At 40.5% G+C, this 16252-nt stretch overlaps 1 protein-coding gene across 1 annotated transcript; it reads left to right on the top strand.

Annotated features, from left to right (window-relative positions):
- The first annotated feature begins 1228 nt into the window (after positions 1–1228).
- On the top strand, positions 1229–10681 carry LOC140734831 (apoptosis facilitator Bcl-2-like protein 14). The gene is made up of 6 exons (XM_073059409.1): positions 1229–1581; positions 3096–3541; positions 5105–5212; positions 5301–5371; positions 5470–5751; positions 8044–10681. The coding sequence occupies exons 2-6, from the start codon at positions 3103–3105 to the stop codon at positions 8074–8076; spliced, it is 933 nt and encodes a 310-aa protein (XP_072915510.1). The 5' UTR covers positions 1229–1581; positions 3096–3102; the 3' UTR covers positions 8077–10681.
- Positions 10682–16252: the final 5571 nt, after the last annotated feature.

Genomic DNA, 16252 nt, shown 5'->3' on the forward strand with positions numbered 1-16252 from the left:
GAAAGTGCTCCAAGGATCTCCTTTCATGACAAACTGTATTCTACAAGCATTTGACAAGGCAGACATCAACACTGGCGGATCAGAAATACCCAATGACAACAGCTTAGTCCCTTTGTTCTGGTCAGTATCCAGTCAATTCACTTGACTTTACAATATTCAAAAGTGACTGCATTAAGAGCTAAGAATTATGATTATATATTAGCCTTAATAATGAATATCTTCACACCAGAACTAGCTAATGTCCTATTCCAATGCAGTTGCGACTTTTCCAATATGCCTACAATGTAGATTGTCGTTATGGTTACTCCTCTCCGTGCCTCGTGGCGCATGGGCTGGCAGCCTCGCGAGTGGCACAGACAGAAAGCGTGCAAGGAGCCGGCTGGATTCCAAACCAGCACGACTCGCCTCAACACCCGTACTGATGCCACTACACCAATGCAGATTGTACTCTGGTGAACTTCTGCTCAAATCTAACAACAGCAGCTACCGTTTATGTGGCATTTTTTCCCCCCACAGATCAACACATCCAAACCTACTTCACAGCAGTATTAACGGAAAGATGTCAACATTGAGAGGAAATTGGAGCACAGTACCTAATCAGGGTGCATTTCTTTAAGCTATTCCAAGGCTAAAAGACAGCAACCAACTCAAGATTTCATGCCCATTCATTTCCCATCCACCCAAGGACTGGAGACTTTACAAATACAGAGCTCCCAACACTCTACTAATGTTTCCAATGTTGGATAACCGACTTGGCCGTTAACCCAATAACCCATTGCTAACTGTATCCTGCTCAGATAAAAACTTCCCCTAATTCTATCAGCAATGCTGAAATTGGGGATTATTTAATAGCACCACAGCATAATCTCTCTCTGTTTCCTCGAAGATGCTCAACCACACAGTAATGGTCCGCGCATCTGTGAAAAAAGTAGAGGGAATATTAATCTCAATGCTTGAACATGAACCCAAGTTCCTTAAATCTAAGGATTTTAAGACCGTTGGTGAAACTGACTCATAAGCAACACATCCATAATCAAAGATAGATCATATTAAAGCAATATACACGTTTTTGTGACCTCCTACTCACACCCGATCGCCGAGTGTCTGCCCCGTATTTCGGAGTTTAACCCCTCTGCAGTCGCTGGCTGGGAAATCCGCTAACCAATCCTGGACAAAGGGAAAACACTGGGCGTTCCCTGCGTGTTGTAACTTAAACTGTACTGACGTGGAACGCCCTCTGACTGGAGTTCCTTCATGTTTTATGATCTGATGAGTGAATGCGTGATGCTTTGTACCTTTTAGGTCAGGTGATTTCTCGTCCTCGGTTCCGGGAATACTGAGTCTCTGGATTAAACTTCTCGGCTGGGTCGCCAGAAATTTCAGGACACTCTGCGGAAGTTGCAATATCTCATGAAAATTCCCGGGGAACTTCGAAAACGACGTTTACACGTTAAGCTTACACAATAGCGTAACGAAACCGTGCCGAACCTGTTTTTTTGGTCGAACTTGAACTTCCACGGACTAAAGTCTGATAATCGATTGCTGCTTTGGGCCCGAGCTGTTAAAACAACTTCTTAAATTGTACGTGAATAGTTTCCAAAGATTATCTTTCTTAGTACCTCCAGGGCGAGGACAGCTCTGCTTATCGGGTATTGGTTAGCCGTTGACACTTTCTCGAGAAAAGGCTGGCGTCCTTGTGGTGTGTGTGTGTGTGTGTGTGTGTGTGTGTGTGTGTGTGTGTGTGTGTGTGTGTGTGTGTGTGTGTGTGTGTGTGTGTGTGTGTGTGTGTGTGTGTGTGTGTGTGTGTGTGTGTGTGTGTGTGTGTGTGTGTGTGTGTGTGTGTGTGTGTGTGGTGTTCGTCTCTTCTAAGAACGAGTGACTGTGTAAATGAATTTGATGAAACAGCTGCTAGATCCAGAATTGTTGTTTCTGTTTAGAGGATGATTGGCTTTAATAAGTTACTAAAATGTTTGCTTACATAAATTTGCCCTTGACATAACCGTAAATGAAAACATTAATCGCTCCGGCGTTAGGTTGTGTTGCTTCCGGTGCGGTGACAGGCTCGGAGCCACATCTGGGAGTGTATGATAGAGACACGGGTACTAAATTGATTCCCATAGGAAATTACAGTAGCATTACAAGTGCATCGATATACAAATGTTAGGAGAGAAGTAAGAAATTTTTTTAAAAAATGTTAGCTTAAACAATCTGACAGGTGGGGGGGTCACCACTTCTCTGCCTCATTATAGAGCCTAAAGGCCGAGTAAGAATAAGAACCTGAGATGGGCAGGGGAACATTTGGCGTTCATAGTCCAAGCACCCACTAAGCATTCTGCATCTTGATCTCTATGAAATCTTGCTAAAAAGCTGTTGGGCAAGTGAACATAGCGCTTTAATTCCTATATGGATGTTGTGATCTTTTAAAATGCACATCATTTTGAAGCCTGCTGTGACACAGTTGCTTTTGATTCATTTGATAAAACATTTTTCTTTTTAAAAAAAGAGATTTTATTTTATGGTGAAGAAGGCCTAAACCTTGCACTTCTAGTGTAAAATTCTAAGAATCCAGCACACCAAGCCTGGCAAGAAATTTGGACTAATGAGTGTTATATCTCAACATTCTTTTAATTAACCCTTTCCTGATGTTACACAGTATAATGCATTTCTCAGTGAACCAGGTAAGTGGAGCACTTGGGGGGGGGGGGGGGGGGTGTGTGTGTGTGTGTGTGTGTGTGTGTGTGTGTGTGTGTGTGTGTGTGTGTGTGTGTGTGTGTGTGTGTGTGTGTGTGTGTGTGTGTGTGTGTGTGTGTGTGTGTGTGTGTGTGTTGTGATGCAAGAAGCAGATATCTCAATAATTAGATCACAAATGATTGGAGTTTATCATATCTGCATCAGCTGTGGATCTTGTTTGGATTTGTGTGAGATATGAGTGGCAAGCTGAAATATTCATTGTTCCAAATGTCACCAAGCAGATGTTTCTCTGCCTGTGCATGTTAGCCTAATGCTCCTTCCCTCCCCTCTTTAATATTACCAAGGAAGACATCCAGATTGATTGTGGGCATTATAAATATAATTTCAATACTTTGCATTTTTAGGGCAAACATGGGCTCATCTGATTCAGAAGAGAGTAATTCCATGTCAGAGTACAACTCTGCAGATGATAACTGCTTTGAGTTCAGGATATTGATGGCCTATGCAGAAAGGTCTTTGTTGGCGGATGGAAGGTCGAAAAATAAATTGGCGTTATCCGCAATGGACAAAAGGGAGGCAAACCAGTCTTCAAGTAAAGGGGACAAGCTGGATCCATCACACAATGTTAGTCCGAATGGTCATCGGAAGGACTCCACTTTAATCTGGTCTGATGAGAAACAGAAGAAACCTGTTCGCAAAAGCAAAAGGAAATTCAAATGGAAAAGATGGGCTCCAAGATGTTTACGAGCAGAAACATCAAAGTACGATGGAAAAATGTATGAAGAGAGTGGAGGCATTGATACGGCAAGAAGCCACGCATGTGAAATTGATCTTCCTGAACCAGCACGTGGTAGGTATTTAATTATATGACAGTAAGCAGTGTATTAAGAGAAGGGGTGAGAGAGGTATTCTCACCCGAAAGGGAATTGAGAACATTTCTTTTTTTTAACCCAGAGAACATTATCTGTAACTTATTTTTTATCTTTCACTTCAACCTCAGCCACTCCAGGCTGAATAAAATCAGGATTGTAACCATTTTGCGAAGATTAGCTGTCTCAGTTTGTTGGGCTGTTCGCTGAGCCTGGAGGTTAGGGTGCAAACATTTTGTCACCAATCGAGATGAGTGTTGTTTCTGTCGAGTGCACTGTTCCTGATTCTTCCTTGTACTCCCTGATCCCTTCAGACGAAAAGTAATAGCAGATTCCTTCTTGAATACATTTGGTTTCAATAGCTTTCTGTGGTAGAGATCTCAATGGGATCATTATTCTCTAGAGAAGAAATTTCTCCTTGTCACAATCTTAAGTAGCTTGTCCCTCATCCATAGATTGTTGCTGCTGGTACCAGACTTGCCTGACATTGGAAATATCCATCTAGTAATCATCATCCAGCTCTGTTAGAAATGCTTAGGCTTCTGTGAAATCCCCTTTAAACTCTAGTGCAATAAGACTACTACTTAACCCAGTGTCTCTTCTTATATCAGTCCTGCCATCCTAGTAATCACATGATGAATCTTAATGAACTTTCTCCATTAAAAGAACACCTTTCCTCAGAAAAGATTAGAGACCATTTATAGTAAAAGGTACCACACATCCACTATTTCATATAAACAGTTCTGTGTAACATATTTGAAGTTCTAAAAACTGTGGAGTTTAGTGGAGTTGTACATTACTTTTTTGTGATGGCTATGATGAGAAATATTAATTTATGCCATGATGTAGGACCATGAAGACTGCCAAACTGCAAAAGGATAAATTTTAATTCTGGTCAGCGAGTAGCATTTAGTATCAGGGCAGTTGTAATTTCAAGCTGGTTCTACAAAACACAAATGGCTATGTTTTTTTTTAAACCTGACGATAAGAACTGTCCTTCAATGTAATTCACACATAGTGTTTTGAGTCACTTCTGAGAGAAGTGAAATAAGTAAGTGTGTTGTCACGTGAACAAAGTCACCAGAGAGACCTAGCTGTTAGATATGAAATAGTCTTTTATTCAACAAAATGAGACATAGCAGGATTCATATTGAGACTTATTCAGATAAAGAGGCCTGCTTGACCCAATATTACATGATAATTTATATGTTAAAGATCAAAGGACAATCCCATACAGTATTTACAATGTATCTACAATGCTTTCCTTTGAATTACATTTAACTTTCACACTTCTTTCTTCACACCCACACTACAGAAACCCAAATGAATTTTAAATCAGCATTGTCTGGTCTTCTATGATCCCATAGTCCTGAGCTGCATTTTAAATTTAATCTACATATTCAGATCTGAAGATTGGTGGCTGAAATTGATGTTTTGCCATCCACCCTCAGTCCAGAATATTCTCTAACATGTATATATTTTGTGAAGAGTTTCAGCGTCACCTGATTCACAAGCATATTCCTCTTGTATTCCCATCATTCCAGATTCAGAAGTGAACCCTCATAAAGTTGCTGAAATCCTGCAAAATGTTATGAACACAACAACTTCTTTTCGAATGTTGCGTTCTTCCAGTTTGGAAGCGGATGGAACAGGTAGGTAGTTGACAAGAATAAAACTTGTAAGGAATGTTGTCATTTTCTAAATTGTAATATTTTTTAAATAAAAGATTTGTTTCCCCAGAAGCTGAACAGAAAACCATAGACCAAATTGTCGAGTTCTTGACTGCCAGAGGAGATTCTATTGATGAAAAAGTAATTCACTTATATTCTTCTTGTATAATATTCTGAATGTCATTCATTCAGACGAGCTTATTTTCTTATTCCATTTGTTTTTAATTTTACCTTGTCAGATTAAGAAGGACCCCCAATTTGCCAAACTGTTCAGTGAAAAGCCAACTTTCTCATTTTTCAAGAAAGTAATGGATTATGCTCTTCAAGTTGCCTTACCTGAGGAAATTAATTCAGAAGCAGATTGTGAATCGAAAGAAAACTTGAACAAATTTGCTTTTGTTGTACACGCAACTACTAAGTTTGCTGTTAGTGGCAATCACCCAATGACACGGATCATGGGCTTTGGAACAAAGTACTTGCAGGAAAAATTCACAGTTTGGGTCAAGGACAAAGGAGGATGGGTAAGTAGTTGTCCATATCCATCATAATCTAATACCATTACCTGTTAAACCCTGTCAAGGGGCTGAGTTATTAAATGGGCTATGTGCTGTCAAAGTAACATCATAGCACTTGTGCTATTCTCAAACAACTTTGAGTCAACTGTTTGTTTTTCATTTAATATTCTACCATGCAATTCTGTCTACCCTAGATCCTCATTTGTCAACTTGGGGTGAATGTGTACATGATAGATAGATAGATAGATACTTTATTCATCCCCATGGGGAAATTCAACTTTTTTTCCAATGTCCCATACACTTGTTGTAGCAAAACTAATTACATACAATACTTAACTCAGTAAAAAATATGATATGCATCTAAATCACTATCTCAAAAAGCATTAATAATAGCTTTTAAAAGGTTCTTAAGTCCTGGCGGTTGAATTGTAAAGCCTAATGGCATTGGGGAGTATTGACCTCTTCATCCTGTCTGAGGAGCATTGCATCGATAGTAACCTGTCGCTGAAACTGCTTCTCTGTCTCTGGATGGTGCTATGTAGAGGATGTTCAGAGTTTTCCATAATTGACCGTAGCCTACTCAGCGCCCTTCGCTCAGCTACCGATGTTAAACTCTCCAGTACTTTGCCCACGACAGAGCCCGCCTTCCTTACCAGCTTATTAAGACGTGAGGCGTCCCTCTTCTTAATGCTTCCTCCCCAACACGCCACCACAAAGAAGAGGGCGCTCTCCACAACTGACCTATAGAACATCTTCAGCATCTCACTACAGACATTGAATGACGCCAACCTTCTAAGGAAGTACAGTCGACTCTGTGAAAAGGCAAAAGTACTTGCATTTCAATCACGACCCAACTTTTTTTTCCTCTATATTAATTAACTTATTCTAATGATAAACAGGATAGCGTAGCTCACTTTTCTACGAGTTGGTGAGGTGCCAAATTATACCAGGCAAAGAGATGGAACAATGGTGTGAGGCTACACAAATCTCTGGTGGAAAGTAGCAAACAGTATTTTGGCATGATACCGATTACAGAGCCACTTGAAAAATGTACCTTGTATGAGGAACTTGGAGTTGACACTTCCCATAATTTCCCATTTCTCATTCACATTACCATGATGAATCTCCAGGGGTTGAATTGTACAGCAGAGGAATTAGCAGTTGGGGTCACTATATCCATTGCCAACCTTTCTTGTCCATCTACTGTACACTAATCCTGTTTGCCTGAAATAGGACTGCACTCTTCCATGACTTGCCTCCACTGATGGAGTAATTGTATCTGATTCCACCACTTCCTCTGACAATATGTTCCAGATATTAACCTGGGGGAGGGGAGAGGAGGAGGGGAGCAATACTTGCCCCTCCAATCCCCTTTAAAGCTCCTTCCTTTTGTCTTAAGTAAATGTCCTCTAGTAATCAATATCGCTTTAAAAGGAAAAAAGATTTTGATTATCTACCTATCCATTGGCTCTCATAATTTTTATACAATTTACATCAGGTCACTCCTTTGTTTCCTTGGAGTAGAAATGAGTCCACTCTATCCAATCTCTCACTATAAAGTTTTCTAAAACAGATAACATCCAAGTGAATCTCCTTTGCTCTCTCTCCAGTGCAATCACATTCTAGTTAGTGTGGAGGCCAGAACAACACACAATGCTCCGTGTGCAGTTCCACCAATGTAACATTCCAATGCTTATATTTTCTATGACTTTCTGATCAATGAAGGCATGCATTTTAAATAAAACTGACAGAAAAATCTCTAAAATCAGTTACTTGATGCAGGTATAAAACATTAAATGAGGCAAATTGTTTAGAAACTTTGTTGAAATGTTTCATTGCCCTGGTTCTGGTGTGCAACTGGACCAGCCTTCTGAAGTTTGAGTATTTCACTATTAACAAACTTTTTCCACTCTGCAAACTGTTCAAAATGTGCTCCCTATTCATTGCAAACCACTGGTAGCAAGCTCCCTCACGCCCTGCAAACTTTATTAACAGCTTCTTCCCATTATGCAAGCTATTTTTAACAAGCTTCCTCCTGCAAACAGCTTGTAAATTGCATCTTCTCACTCTTTGAATTATTTAATTCTGTGAGCTGCTTTAATGTGCATTCCCTCACCCTGCAAGATGTTCATAACAAGCTAGTGTCCCTCCCTCTGCAACCCATTGGTTTCTTTATTTTTTATTCACTGCCTGGAAAATTATTTGTCTTTGATCATAATCTAGTTAAACTAACTTATTGAAAGTATGCATCGTGTCCTTTTCTTGGTTGTTTGTTTAATTGTATTTCCCATCTTTCAGGAGAATATAATTGAAGAGGAGTGCATTGATTGATGCTCAAACATGAAAAGCACCCTGAAAGGATTGGGCTGCCTTGCACTTCAGCAGAGCTGCTCTTTGTGATAGGAGCTCGTGATGAGAGCCAGGTGATCACAGAATCAAGATATAGAAATTCACTGACTGAAAGCAGGGTATTTATTTAGTGTAAATGTGGGGATCGGGTCCAAAAATGCCACTGTTACCTCAGTGGCCTGCTGAGTTCTGCCAGCATTTTGTGTCTTTTATAGAAATTCTTGTTGTGTTTATTCAGCTCTGTGTGTTGGGGTGCCTGGAATACGGTCTGGAATCTCACCAAAGCTGATCCTTTTGGTACAATGAAAGTTCACGGGTAATATTTTGAAAGAACATGCCTCTATTCCGTTTGGCTCTTATTATGTGAATTAGAAACGTACCAAATGCTTTGCTAAAATTAATAAATTGCAAAGAGCAGTTAGTGTGTGTGTGTGTGTGTGTGTGTGTGTGTGTGTGTGTGTGTGTGTGTGTGTGTGTGTGTGTGTGTGTGTGTGTGTGTGTGTGTGTGTGTGTGTGTGTGTGTGTGTGTGTGTGTGTGTATGTGTGTGCAATGACAGGAACAAAGAGAATGTGCCAATGATGACAAATGCACTTTCTGATCTGTGATTTTTACCATTGGGAAAAGTTCCTGAATAGTTGGCTTAAGGTGGTGCCAATCCTGAAATTATATTTTGAGCATTTAGTTGTAGTCTGATTTAGAGAATAATATGATCTTTTCCTGATTAAGTTAGAAATCGGCATTTTGGAAATGAACTATATTTGCAAGATTAGTCCATCTGAAAGCAGTCTAAATCTTTAGGAGTGCAATCTTTGCATAGTATAAAAACTCTACAGTGAATGAACAGAGGTAGAAAGTTCCAGTTCTAACTGTGATACTTCAGAGGAAAACCTGGTCTTGGTGTGATGTGAATATGAAAAGAAATGAAGATGAACGGTGCCTTACAGGTTAATTTGGAATGGTGGGCTGAGTTTCCTGCTGTTGTTACCTGATTCCAACAACTTCAATTCTAAATTGTGGGGGCAAGGAACACTGACTGAAAGCAGGGTATTTATTTAGTGTAAATGTGGGGATCAGGTCCAAAAATGTCATTGTTACCTCAGTGGGGAGTTACAATGATTTTCCAACCAGGTTAAAACAGTTTAGAGGCTGGGAATGAAGCTTGAGCAATAAGTTCTTTCTTTATCTGGCCCAGAGGATTAGGAACAAACACGAGGAAATCTGCAGATGCTGGAAATTCAAACAACACACACAAAATGCTGGTGGAACGCAGCAGGCCAGGCAGCATCTATAGGGAGAAGTGCTGTCGACGTTTCGGGCCGAGACCCTTCGTCAGGGTCGACAGTGCTTCTCCCTATAGATGCTGCCTGGCCTGCTGCGTTCCACCGGCATTTTGTGTGTATTGTCAGAGGATTAGGAGTTCTCTGCATCTTATTCTGCTTAATTCCTAGTTTCTCCAATTGATGTTGAAATTGGCCAGATTTTGGCAATTAAAGGGTATGATGACATTATAATGGGTATGATGGGAGACAGGTAGGTAAAGACCTGGACCAGCTGGGACTTCACTGACACAGTCTCACCTGAAATGTGGGCTTTTAAGCATCAGTTGATGTACATTGGAACTTCTATTCTTATTGCTATCACTAGAACATTTCATAAGAGAAATCCATGCAAAATGCAGCTTTCTTTTTCAGGTAAACAGAGAAGTTAAATGGTTAAATATCCATTTGCTGTTATTTTATGATACCAGAACTACAGAGTCTTTCTGGTAATTTTCTAATTCCATCAGAACAATGAATTCTTCCCTGAATCAGAACCAGAATCAGGTTTAATATCACCAGCAGATGTCGTAAGATGTCTTGCTTTCCGGCAGTAGTACATTGCAATACATGATCTATAAATTACAGTAAGCTACGAGAGTATGTATTTATCTATGCAAAGCAACAAATCTCACAACATATGCCGGTGATATTAAACCTGATTCTAGGTTTCTGATTGCAGAGGGGAAGAAGCTGTTCCTGAAATGCTCAACATGTATCTTCAAGTTCATATACCTCTTCCCTGATGGTAGCAATGAGAAAAGGACATGTCCTGGGTGATGGGGGTCTTTAATGATGGACGCTGCCTTTTTGAGGCATCTCCTTTTGAAGGTGCCTTTGATGCTGGGGAGGCTAGTGCCTGTCTTGGAGCTGACTGAGTTTACAGCTTTCTGCAACTTTTTCCCAGAGGTGATGTAACCAGTTAGAATGCACTACACAATACACCTGCAGAAATTTACAAGTGTCTTTGGTAACACACCAAGTCTCCTGAAACTGCTAATGAAATATAGCTGCCATCCTGCCGTCTTTGCAATTGCATCTATAGAGTCTTTCTGGAAATATTAGACATTCTTCAGAACAATGAATTTTTCTCTGTAACCTATTTTCATTGTTTATGAAATGTAAAATTTGGAAAACGTGTAGCATAATTATTGCAGATTTAAATTTATAGATCAATGTGAAAAGCCTTTTGTAATGGAGATCATGAATCTTGAAAATGTTTGTTATTAATTTTCAACCAAAGTTGTGAAAAATAAAATCAGTAATGTAATTTTCAGATAACGTGCATTATCTTTTTTCAGTACCTTCCATCTACAACCTGACTCCTTTTCACCAGTTTTTCTCTTTGTGTGTCATTGACTTCCTTCATCTTGTTGGCGGCTCAGCTTTCACCCATTGTAGTACCAAGTTCTATGAATCTCTTCTACAGCGTGAGCAATGTTGGCTGTGCTCAAGTGATTGTCCAAGACTCTTGTCTGTTTTTAAATACGGTGTCATGTTGCTAACTGCTCTCCAGATTGCAAGTGTTTGTAGAAAGTTCCCCAGACAAGGTTTTGGTTTTGTAGCTTTTCTGTTACCTGCTAAATGGGACAACAATGTATTAAAGCATATTTGGATAACTCTAGAATCTACACAAACTCTTTGCTTATGGGTGATCACCAATATCGATTCTCCAGTGTTTCCCTCCAATGAAACTGCTGTACATATACAATAGAACAATCCACAGTACAGATCAAATAAATATCCCAGCTCTCTGCATGGTCTCCTTATGTCCAACCTCTTATACACTAGGTGCAGCAGTCTGGACAGAAATGTGGAATTTTCAGCTGGAATAAGTACTCAATTTCCAATCCAACTTCAGTCAAAAATGGAAGGCCTGAAATTGGATCAGAACTTGTTTTAATTTCTATGGTTGATTCAGTGGAACATTAGGAATTGTGCAAGATGTGATAAAGGCAACCCTGATCAACCTACTGAGCATAGAACAAAACTCCCCCCTCAGTACAAAATTGACAATGACATTTTAGAGACACACCTTCTCTCTTTGAGAGCATTGAACTGGTTTTAGACCCTCTGCTCCAAATTATCAGCTTAGAAGAATAAAATATTTTGTTTCTTTGTGAATAAGTGGTGTTTTGAAGACCAGTGACAAATTTTAAATAAAAGAATCTTTATTCAACCTGCACTGGATGACTTCACCAATACAGGAACTGCATTCAAGACAATGGCCACAAGATGGCGAAGCTGTCCTTTCCTAAAAGCAAACACCTGGACATTCAAATATATTCTCTCAATATTTTGAGATTTTTTTCAATGTTATATTTTACCCCAGAGTTCAATGTGATAATCATTTCCAGATTCCTTTTCTATTTCTCCAAAGCATTGCAAAATAATATTCAAACTTCTCTTTAATGAAATGCTTTAAAAAGTGAGTGAGGCCTGTTGCTGTAACCATTAGCAAGCTGATTTTGTTTTCCCAAATAACTTGCTACCTTTTTGTCTGGAATAGGTCCCAAGGTTGGTCTGAACAGGAGAATCCAACCAAGGGACTGTGCCAACTCTTCTAATGTTGAGAATATGACAGTTAGTCGGGGTAAATGCCACAGAAACATTTATAATCCAAAGTAAGAGGAGGCTGAAAACACCAAAGAAGTAGGAGAAACCAATAATTGATCGGCGATGGTAAAGTCCTTATAAAACAATAGGGATAAGTTATTTCAAAAAATTGCCATAATTGAAAGATCTATGAATTTAATTCAGGCATACAATCTGCAGCAGAAAATAAGCCTGACCCTCAATTGGCCATTCTCTCAGATTTGCAACTTTTTAATATACAGATCTCATTTAACAGTTGACTCAACTTTAAGGCAAAGTCATCATGCTAATAGACAGAAGAAAGCAGTGCATTTCCACAGATACAGGAAAGATGGCAGTGCGACTGAGTGTGAACCTGGAGCCATTACACACCCACTCTAATTTGTAGGTCTTCTCAGTGTCTGAGTCGGTTATTTCCTGAAAAATACGACACTGCCACAGTGACAGTGACTTGGGTTAGATCCTGACCGTTGGTGCTGTCTGTGTGGGGTCTGCATTCTTTCAGGGTCTTCTTTCCTCCAGTTGTCTGCTTTCCACCAAAAAAAAAGTCAGGTTAATTGGCTACTGTGAACTAACCTCAATGTAGGTGGATTGCAGTCATTGGTCATGTGAGAGAGAACAGGTTACAGGGAATTAAGTGGGGGGAATACAATAAATGGAATTACTCTGAAATGTGCTGAATGCTCTCCTTTATGTTGTGAGAAAATATGAAAATCCTAATTGCTTATAGGATGATATAAGGTTGTTTGCTCTGTTCACTCAAATCCCAGATGTATGGTTTTCCACCCAGGAATTCTATTATCTTGAACTTTTGGCAACTTGTCACAAGTAAAAACTAATGGCAGAAGCTGTTAGCTGCTAGGCTTTAGCCAATTATAATTCACTTCCATCCTGGACAATGTTCAGTGTGTTACGTACCCCGTAACTGGGTGTCAGACCAGCAAAGATAGAAGTATCCGTTGGAGTCTGGTGGTACTATATTCAAAAGTGTTTATTAGCAAAATAAGCAGAACAATACCAATAATGCAAATATACATATAACACAAGTTAGCAGTAATAAACCTAAAAGTGTAGGAATAATAATAATCAATAATAAACAAGCTCTATCGATGTCTAGGCGTAAATGAATTGTCATAGAAAAGTATAAAGTTCAGTTCATAAATGCTGAAGTAGTTATGGTCATTGTGTTGAAATCGTTGGAGAGAGAGAGAGAGAGAGAGAGCGAGATGTAACAGTAACTGCAGCGGCAGGCAAACCTTTTTGTGGCTTTCTTAATCCGTCGTATCGTTGTGGTCATTCAGTTATGACCCCTCTGGTCTTCAGCCAGACCGTTCTTCTGTGGTGGACTCGTCACTCTGGCATGAGTGGACACACACACAAGTCCCCACCGGCCCTGCTGTAACACTGTGAGCTTTACTGACCGATCTCCTGGTTCGGTCTCCAAAGCCCCCACCTTTCTGTGGGTTCCCAACACTCAGTCAGTGTCCACGGGTGTGTCTGAAGGGTGTCTCTCCAAACCTGTCTTTTTGTCCCCACTCACGGGGTCTCAGCTATCCATCAACTCTGAATGACCGTGTCCATCAAATCAGGCCACTCCTGCTATCTCCTGAGGAATGTTAACGAGCAAAGTAGTAGAAGGTAAATAATCCTTGTAGAAGACATAATACAGTAAATGAACAGTCTCTCTCCCCCTCTTATCTGTAGCAAATGTTCTTGTCTGGGCTTTATCTCTCTCTCTCATGAGCAGCATAGCAACAGTAATAGTTTGTAGTTCTCATGAGGGGGTTGGGAATGGTTAACTCTGCACCCCATTGACCATCAGGTTTGTTCATCACTCATAACAAGTGTGAAACAGGAACGACAATCTTGTCCAGTTCCTTGCCACGCACTTAGATCATCACAATGCAATGGTGACAAGTATAGAAACCATGGAACTCGTGCACACGCACAACAAATGTGTTGGCAAATGCTCTGTGGTATTGTATGCTTGCCAATGCATTGAACTTTAAACAATAGTTGAGGTTAGCTAATCAGAGAGCCAATGTGATGAAGCAGATTTGTATACAACAGAAATGGTAGGAATGAGGAAAACATCGCTAAGAAAACATGAAGCGGAATGATGAAGCTCACTTCAAATACAGCTAAATGGAAGGAGTAGACTCCCCCCCCCAAGAAAAAATAGCAGAGAGGAACTGAAGTCTCAGAATGAAAAAAAAAATACTCTCCTAATGTATTTATATATTTGGTATGTTAAAATTTTTAAAAAGTGAAAATAAGAATAAAAATAATCAGAGCAGCAAAAAACCTGAATTATGTGTTTACAAAATACAAGCAGTACTATGCTTCAGTGTTGGTCCTTCTACTAACTGATCCCAAAGTACATTCCAAGATCAGGTTCAAAATATAGACATCAACAAGGAGGAAGCGAAGGAATTAGAAAAAAACAGAAATTGCTAGGAACACTCAGCAGATCTGGTAAAACTGTCGAAAGACCCTTCAAGTTGAAGACTCGTTGTCAGAACTTGGAAAGAGAGAAAAACATGCTAGTTTTAGGTTGCAGACAAGGTGTGAGAAGGCAGGCTAGATAGGACAAAGGGAGGAGATGTGACAGGATGAAGCTGGGTTGTAAAGGTCCTCAGCTTGATGGCTTAATGGGACCAGTTTGGGAGTGATAGTCTCAAAAAAAAAAACGTAAGGTGTTGTTTGACCCGTCCAGCAGGTCAGGTTGTGCAAATGGAGAAACACTGAACCAAAACTTAGAACATTACAGCACAGTATGAGTCCTTCAGTCCACAATGTTGTGCCAACCTTTAATCTACCATAAGATCAATCTAACCTTTCCATCCTCCATTATTCCTATCATCCATGTACCTATCTACGAGTTTCTTAAATGTCCCCAACCTATCTGCCTCTTTAACTACCCTGGAAAGGTGTTCCACACAGCCACCACTCTCTGTGTAAAAAACTTACCTCTGACATCCCCTCTATACGTTTTTCCAATCACCTTAAAATGAAGACCCTTCTTATTAGTCATTTCCTCCCTGGAAAAATGACTCTGGCTATCCACTCAATCTCGTCCCTCATCACCTTGTAGAATTCTATTAAGTCACCTCTCTCATCCTCCTTCGCTCCAGAGAGAAACTCAGCCTACCCTCATAAGACGTGTTCTCTAATTCAGGCACAGCCTGGTAAACACGAGAAAGACTGCAGATGCTAGAAATTCAAAGCAACACACACAAAATGCAGGTGGAGGCAGCATCTATGGAAGTGAATAAACAGTCAACGTTCTGGGCCAAGACACTTCAGTAGGACTGGAAAGGAAGAGGGAAAACACCAGAATAAAAAAGGGTAGGTGGTAGGTGATAGGTGAAGCCAGGTGGGTGGGAAAGATAAAGGGCTGGAGAGGAAGGAATCTGATAGGGGAGGAGAATGGAGCATAGGAGAAAGGGAGGGAGCAGGGGGACCCAGCTGGCGGTGATAGGCGGGTGAGAAGAGGTAAGAGGCCAGAGTGGGAAAACAGAAGTGGGAGCCGGCGGGAAAATACTTTTTTCCAGAAGGAGAAATCGATATTTGTGCCATCAAGTTGGAGGCAACCCATTTGGAATATAAGGCTTTGCCTTTCCAACCTGAGGGTGCCCTCATCTTGGCATGAGGAGCCCATGGACTGACATGTTGGAATGGGAATGGGAACTAAAATGTTTGGCTACCGGGATTTTCCGCTTTTGGCAGATTGAGTCAAAGCAGTCCCCCAATTTACGACAGGTATCACCAATTGGACTCAGACCCCAAGATCCCTCTGACCCTCCACACTGCCAAGAGTCTTACCATTAATACTATATTCTGCCATCATATTTGACCTACCAAAATGAACCACTTCACACTTATTTGGGTTGAACTCCATCTGCCACTTCTCAGCCCAGTTTTGCATCTTATCAATGTCCCACCGTAACCTCTGACAGCCCTCCACACTATCCACAACACCTCCAACCTTTGTGTCATCAGCAAACTTACTAACCCATCCCTCCACTTCCTCATCCAGGTCATTTATAAAAATCACGAAGAGTAAGGGTCCCAGAACAGATCCCCAAGGCAACTCCACTGGTCACCAACCTCCATGCAGAATATGACCCGTCTACAACCACTCTTTGCCTTCTGGGCAAGCCAGTTCTGAGTCCATAAAGCAATGTCCCCTTGGATCCCATGCCTCCTTACTTTCTCAATAAGCCTTGCATGGGGTACCTTATCA

Source organism: Hemitrygon akajei, chromosome 10 (genome assembly GCF_048418815.1).
Source record: "Hemitrygon akajei chromosome 10, sHemAka1.3, whole genome shotgun sequence".
NCBI classification, from domain to species: domain Eukaryota; kingdom Metazoa; phylum Chordata; class Chondrichthyes; order Myliobatiformes; family Dasyatidae; genus Hemitrygon; species Hemitrygon akajei.

Excerpts from the sequence above, each read along its gene's own strand:
- LOC140734831 (XM_073059409.1), top strand. The coding sequence starts at position 3,103 with ATGGGCTCATCTGATTCAGAAGAGAGTAATTCCATGTCAGAGTACAAC. Across the intron at positions 3,542-5,104 it reads TCTTCCTGAACCAGCACGTG|ATTCAGAAGTGAACCCTCAT; the intron begins GTAGGTATTTAA and ends CCATCATTCCAG. Across the intron at positions 5,752-8,043 it reads TCAAGGACAAAGGAGGATGG|GAGAATATAATTGAAGAGGA; the intron begins GTAAGTAGTTGT and ends CCCATCTTTCAG.